The sequence below is a fragment of the Aplidium turbinatum genome, chromosome 13, assembly GCF_918807975.1.
Source record: "Aplidium turbinatum chromosome 13, kaAplTurb1.1, whole genome shotgun sequence".
Classification (NCBI taxonomy): Eukaryota; Metazoa; Chordata; class Ascidiacea; order Aplousobranchia; family Polyclinidae; genus Aplidium; species Aplidium turbinatum.
Window position 1 is genome coordinate 22,040,340 of NC_137484.1, and position 7,523 is coordinate 22,047,862.

At 40.8% G+C, this 7,523-nt stretch overlaps 1 protein-coding gene across 1 annotated transcript; it reads right to left on the reverse strand.

Annotated features, from left to right (window-relative positions):
* Window positions 1-195: 195 nt before the first annotated feature.
* On the reverse strand, window positions 196-7,055 carry LOC145782416 (uncharacterized). Its single transcript, XM_082594201.1, has 4 exons — window positions 6,943-7,055; window positions 4,160-4,544; window positions 2,127-2,309; window positions 196-1,453 (listed from the first exon to the last, which is right to left on the reverse strand). The coding sequence occupies exons 1-4, from the start codon at window positions 6,985-6,987 to the stop codon at window positions 1,335-1,337; spliced, it is 732 nt and encodes a 243-aa protein (XP_082450327.1). The 5' UTR covers window positions 6,988-7,055; the 3' UTR covers window positions 196-1,334.
* Between the last annotated feature and the right edge of the window lie 468 nt (window positions 7,056-7,523).

Consider the following 7,523-nt stretch of genomic DNA (forward strand, 5'->3'; position numbering starts at 1 on the left):
TGTAAACTGTAAGATTATCTTTGGCGGCTAACCCAGACACTGCTACATAAGCGTTCCATTCTTCTTCCCAAGCGTTGAAAGAAGCGCCTCTGTCAACTTCCAGGTCTAGTCTAGGGACGTCGCTTTTTCTAAACGTGTAAGCCATTTCACTTTATTTTTTAAAAAGGATCCTTATCCTGTTCGCAGCGCCATGTTTGATACCTTTTATTTGTGAAAACTGAGGGAAAAGAATTACACGTGTGCTCTCTACCAGTGCATAAGTCGAACTGATTAAACTTAACATAAACACGTTGCAGTCAGCGCAAGAATGTAGCTTCTGGAGAATCGGACATTCCTCGCGCTGATTGCAACAAGCAGTGCTTCCAGCATATTATTGCAAATACTACAACAATCATAATTATCAAGAAAGATTAAACAAATACACGCTTTTTGCTGGTTGGTTGGTTTTGAATCTTTATCCTCGGATTGACAAAGCCTTGATTGGTTATTCCTGGTAGCTTTGCAATTTTGCATACTTGTAGAGGCTCTTGACACAGGGCCGATTACCAAGATTGGCAGAGTGAAGTTTTCCGATTGTTGAAATGTTCTTGTCGGGGAATTATATTCCATTCACTAGGTGCCGCTGAATGGAGAGCAGTCCTGAAATGCGTTGTTCAAGCCCATAACCCGAGAGTCGAGCTTGCGCCGCGTAATCTTGAGCGGGGCGCGTAACCACTGAGCTAACGGGGCGAACTTTGTTGAGGACTGCAGCCACTTCATTTCATCAGTCAGATGTACTATCAAATACAAACAAACAATGTAGAGAATAAAGATTATGAACTGATGAATATTCCTCTTGTTAAATTGTCAAGTGAATTCATCTCAAGTAAATGTTTGTTATAAATGCCACCAATAAGGGTATTAATCCGAGCGATTCAGCACTTCATTTTTAAACAAAATTTGTTTCTGCCAATGAAACTACATCCAATATTATTGCAGCAACAATAAAATCAAAAGTTCTAAAACCGTTTGGCCACACTAAAAGATCAAAATACGAAGTCAGCAAAATCTGCATGGAAGATAAAGTCAACGGAAAGAGAAAACGAACTAGACCATCAAGGCGATGGAATGACAACATCCAGGTATGGACTGAACTCAATTTGGTGACATTGAGCGAGTTCTAGTTCAAAATCTCATGGAAACAGACAATCCATGTTTATGGCAGTCTGCTTCAAGAAGAGCCTCAAACTGATAGACCAAAAAACTTGAAAAACTTGGAAAGTACAAGCATGAATTTACAATGTCGAGAGTTTATGAAATGAAACTAATTAAAAACAGTTGCTATTAAGAAAATATTACACCGGAGCCGAGTACATGACTGTGGGAGCACTGGGCATCACGCCTCCCACTGGTTGTGTCGCGGTTGTTGCGACTGTGGTCGTTGTAGTTGTTTGCATGTGTTTGTTGGCACCACCTATTCAGAGAAATCACAACAAAAGTTATTAAATTATATAACTCAACACATAAGAAATACTTTCACCTTAAAACTAGTAGTGTGTAGTTTTGTATATAAAAATATACGAAAGACAAGACCTTTTGATAAAGAGATTAGTTTAAAACTCAAGCGAGGCTGCACTTATTTTAATTACATCAACATGATCGGAGTGTTTCAAGAGTGGCCTATTGCCGCAAGAAGGTTATAACCGATAAGCTACAGACTTGATTGGGTGCTGGTGTAGTAACTTAATGAAACAAGTTAACGTTTGAAATATAATACTGACAGACCTTATCTAACAGTGAGATGACGTAGGGAATGTGCCTTTTTTCCAATAATTCGAACCTGGTTCGGCACCCAGCTTAAGCTGGTTGTTGGTAAACATCGCTAAGGAACGGTGATAGAAAGAAAGGAAGTGGCCAGTGGCCACCCTCCTCTCACCAGTGCAAAGTTTAGTTTGATAAGCACCTTATGTTTTCATTTCCCAAGACATAGAAGCCAAGTATTGGGTCATATATATATGGTCATATACCTCTCTAACAGTAAACTGGATATTGTGTTTGTGAACAATTAAAAACATTTGGAAGTAACCACCTTGTCGTCAAAAATAATCGCTTATAGAGCTGATAAAATTTGTTATCAAAACACGTACTCGCTGCAGTGATGAACGCGATTCCCCATATGATGCTCCAGATCCAACCGATAAAAAGGAAGAATGCGAGCGACGACTGCAAAAGTCCGATCCAAAAATTGATGCAAAATGTTCCAAATCTTCCCCCTCCAGACTGCCCCACGTTGCCACAACAAAGGACGCTAAATCCCGCAATCATTGTGCCTGAAACAATTTGAAACAGATTAACAGAAGTCAACAAACTGTTGATTATAAAAGTGATCACTTTTGCATCTATTGTCATAGGAAACAATGATTTATGACCCAATCTTGGAATTGAATCAACATCTACTGCAGCAAAAGCACTGACAAACAGAGTTGAGCACAAACTTACATCGTGTTAAATTAAATTTCTTGAAAAAAATCCGATTTTACTGAAAATAAAGTTTTTTTAAGCATTTGTAGCCGTAAGAAGTCTACTGCTTCTTCGTCGCATGAGCATCTGAGGCCGAAGATCTATCCTTTTACCTCCACAGGTTCACTGTATACTCGGACTACACTAGAGGGCTGCTAAAGAGCAGCCAGTTTTTTGTTTCATTATCCAAGACAGGCAAACCTTCCACCCCGTTAGATGGCTTGAAGATGGTGCAATCGTTGATGATGTGGTCTACGGTCTTGTTCCTCAGTACCACATTCACAAGAAGAGGAAGAGGCCATTCCCACTGAAGCGTGATTGAGCGGAAAAGCTCTACGCCAGTACGAAGACAGTTAAGGCGAACCCACGATCTGTCTAGGAAGCGTCATGCCGATGGGAGGGGTGTTGGCGTCGGGGATGAACAGATAGAGTCTGGTGTTGCTTGACTTCTATTCAGAATTCCATTTATGGTTCGAAAATTATCCGCAGAAATGCTTCGTCCATCAGCTTCGCTGAGCGGCTGGCAGGAATGAGTGGCTTAAGTTCGATAGCTCAACCCGCTCCGATAGCTCAACCCGCTCCGATAGCTCAACCCGCTTCGATAGCTCAATTGGTTTGCGCGTCACTTCTGGAACGAAGAAACTTCAAGATCAATAGCGGCGCTGGTTCGACTCTCGGGGTCTGCGCTTGAGCAACGCACGTTAAAGACTTCTCTCCATTCAGCGGCATCTAATGGATGGAATAATTCCCCGGCAACAAGACTTCAACAATCGGAAACTTCACTCTGTCAATCTCGGTGACCGGGCCTGCATCGGTGATCCAAAAGCCTGTACATTGTACAAGTATGCGAAACTGCCAGGATTAAGCTCTGCAAGAAGCTTTCCCAGTCCGAGGATAAAGATTCAATCAATCAATTTCAGTCGACCTAGGGTGCTCGTTTGAGGGAGCAGAGCTCCACGAGGCTTACCAAGCTCAATGAAAAAACAAAAACATTTAAAACGGACGGAAAAGTATCAAAAGAACTTTTTGAAAAGTACATAGATATGTAGTGTTGAGCTAGTCAGAAGTAGGCTACTGTGCAGTTTTTGTTTTTTTCTTTTAATAAATTTTATATTTAACGGCTGTGTTTTGGACAGTTTGTTCTATTTGAATAAAGAGCTTCTTATGATCCCCAGTAAGGATAAAACGGGCTGTAAAGGTTTTAAAAAGTAGTAACTGCATTTGATGTATTTAGTTGCAATGTAGATAAATGAAGACGGTACCAATATCCATGATAAATGAAGACGGTACCAATATCCATGATAAATGAAGACGGTACCAATATCCATGATAAATGAAGACGGTACCAATATCCATGATAAATGAAGACGGTACCAATATCCATGATAAATGAAGACGGTACCAATATCCATGATAAATGAAGACGGTACCAATATCCATGATAAATGAAGACGGTACCAATATCCATGATAAATGAAGACGGTACCAATATCCATGATAAATGAAGACGGTACCAATATCCATGATGAAAACGTTCAATGTGAAATTTATTTCAATGTAGTTTTTGTTTTCTGTAAGTGCAAAACTAAACGCGAATATATTAAATCAAATTACTTCACTCGGTTTCGTATGCCTATGGTTCAACAGCGATATGTCTTACCCAGGCCGGGAAAAATACAATTGATCACACAGAGTGTAATCGCCAACGCCATCGGGAGTTCTGGAATAGTTGTCCTCAGTGAGTTTGGTTTGTTTTGTAGTGTAGTCACTGTGGTATGTTGAGTGACGTATGGATGGGGAGCTGCTCCACCTTGCTGAACGGTGGTTGTCGCCACATATCCAGACTGTGGCGGCGCACTATACCCAGGCTGTTGCGCAGCATACCCAGGCTGTTGCGCAGCATACCCAGGCTGTTGCGCAGCATACCCAGGCTGTTGCGCAGCATACCCCGGCTGTTGAGCACCATATCCAGGCTGTGGCGCAGTATATCCAGGTGGTGACGATGAATAAGCAGGGGGGTATTGATGCTGAGGTTGTTGCGACCCCTAAACAAACGTAAAGCATAAGAGCATGCGTCATTAAATTTCAATCCTTTTAACTCATTTACTTAACTGATTGTTTATCCTTGGACTGGAAAAGCTGTTTTCAAAGCTCAATCCTGGCAGTTTCGCATACTTGTAGAGACTTTAAACCACTTAGCCTACGCAGGCCGGTCACTGAGTTTGACAGAGTGAAGTTTCCGATTATTGTCTGTGAAGAATTCCATTCACTTGGTGCAGCTGACCAGGCCTTCAATTATTTACATACCAGCATTAGATCATTTTTAATGTAACTTAGATTAATATTCATGGTGAAATTTAACCTTACTAAACGAAAAATTACCACCGATTGATGACCCCTACTTAGAGTTTCAGTGTCTCAAGCAAATGGCATCGATGCTCTTTCTTTTCTACTCGTTAACTGTTATTCATTTTCAAGCAAAAATGAATCGGCAAAGTAACTGATCGCTTGGAGTATCAAAGCAAGAACGTGGCGACGGGGAGGAGGGGGGGGGGCTTGGTGGGAACAACGCTTTATTGCTGTTGTAATTTATGTTGAATGACGTTTGCTCGAACCCTCAACGGTTGCTTTTCCCCTTTTATAATTTTCTTTCTAGCTTCGTTTTGGTTTCACAACATCGCATTCACACCATATCGCCAATAATTTAGGCCTCTACTGTGCGTACATAACTTCTATATGTTGTGGCTTAAAGTGTTTAAAGATGAAAAGCAATCTAATTGATATGAATTTGAACCTCAAAGCTTAGAACGAAGTTGGTAGTTTTTTCTTGCAACTTTTTTCTTAATTGCATGCCTGAAATTATTGGTCCCACAATCCCACTGATTCATATTCTTAACAAAACAGACATTGCTGCACATCATGAATAATTTACACGTGGCAATAAAATGAACAATTTCGCCCCGTTAGCTCAGTGGTTATACGCGCCTGACTCAGGATCACGCGGCGCTGGTTCGACTCTCGGGGTGTGCGCTTGAACAACGCACTTTCAGCACGCTCTCCATTCAGCGGCACCTAGTGAATGGAATAATTCCCCGGCAACAGCACTTCAACAATCGGAAAACTTCACTCTGCCAATCTCGGTAACCGGCCCTTCGTCAAGAGCCTCTACAAGTATGCGAAACTACCAGGAATAATCTATCAAGGCTTTGTCGGTCCGAGGATAAAGATTCAAAAACCAACCAAACCAATAATTGTCGCAGAGTTTAGAATTCGGTAAAGCTACCCAACTCTAGTGGCTTACATTGATAACATTGTTGGCACATGTGAGACATCTTTCCTCATATATTCTCCTAACAAAAGAGAATGAATCGCAATTAATCTAACTGTACATGAAGACTTTTTTTAGTATTTGGTCCTGGAGAATAATTTTGGGCTCCCTTCCGGCAAGGAGATCTGTGTGTATAGTGTATATTCACTGCACCGATATGAAAAGGTGGTTCATTTCAAAAGACTTCTGACAAGTTTAAAAAATATCACAAATGCAATTGAAGAGTCCAGGTGCATAACGATCAAACTCCATTTTGTGATTTTTAGATTTTACCATCTCCCGTTGTGTCAACATCGAAAGTTTTATGCATCAGCCATTTTTTTGCGGCAAAATGATCAATATCTCACAAAATAACGCTAAAATAACAGAGTTCAGCCACAAAACGATCAATCTCAAACTTAATTTTCAGTTTACTCGAAAAGTTGGTTTAGGTAGTTTAATCGTTTTGCACCTGGACTCTTCAATTGATAGCAATCGCAGCTTTAGCAAGTCATAGCTACACCTTTGCTCGGAATTTATAAAAAGTCACAAAAGTCTATTATATATGTGGTTCCTCTGATACAGTGGTCTGGGGTGCCTGGTCTCCCTTGCCCCCCACCACACGCCCCTTGGCACAGCACTGTTTGCATAACAGGGCATGGAGATTATTTCAATGTTGAAACAACGTTAAAGCGATATAACTTTCAGCAAAATTGAAGTGTTTCAATTTTAAATTTTTTATAAGCGCATCTCACTTCGGGTATGCATATGAAAATTATACCTCTTGTTATCACAGGCTCAATACGCCAAAAAGTCATTTCTTACTTCACTGGCTTACATCAATGGTATCGTAGCCTAAGTGTAGCCTTACAGCTCTTTAACGCCCTTTTGGCAAGAACTGTTGCCAGTGACGATTTGCTCCTCCTACTGTCAGGGGCTCTCCTGACAACTGCCCCAGCCGAAAAATTTCCTCTTTTAGATTAATTTAAAATCGTCTGTAAACGTTAAATCAATGCAAAAAACAACTTATTTGATGTCTGAATGTTCAATTCCACGTCTGTTTTTCAACATCTATATTTTTCCGCTTCAAATCGCTCTATAAGAATGCTTCGTCATAAACAATAACTTGCAATTACCGCGCTCTGCTGGGCGTTGTAATGGTATTGTTGCTGCTTGTCCATTTCCAACAGTTGCTATTGCGCACTTGTTTCACAAAATTAAAGTAACTTCTAAAACAAGGCACTGAAAAAATACCTAAAGGTAAAATATGTTACATTTTACAGTAGAATACAATTAAACTTGTTTTCGTACTTTATTTATTACTCAAGGCAGTTCGTTAAACCTTGCTCATTTTATGATCACACAACCCGACTGTTTGAACCCTTCCAGCTGCAAATATAAAGTGAAATAGCTCTACCAATAATAATCATGCTTTTATTTGCGATAACACTGCGATACAACAGACGACAGGAAGCAGCGAAGTGACATATAGTCTTCGAGTCAGCTGCTCCCTTTATTTGGCTTGCCTTTAAGTGTCATTCGCCGAGACACAGCCGCGTGCTCTGGAGCGGTGTCGAACCCACGCCCTTTCGAACGTCGCGCAGACGTTCTTACCACTCGGCTACGCAGCCGACTACTCAGCTGCTCAATTACTCAACTTACTCAATTGCTCATCTACTCAACTACTCAACTCCCACGGGGCTACTCAACTGGCAGA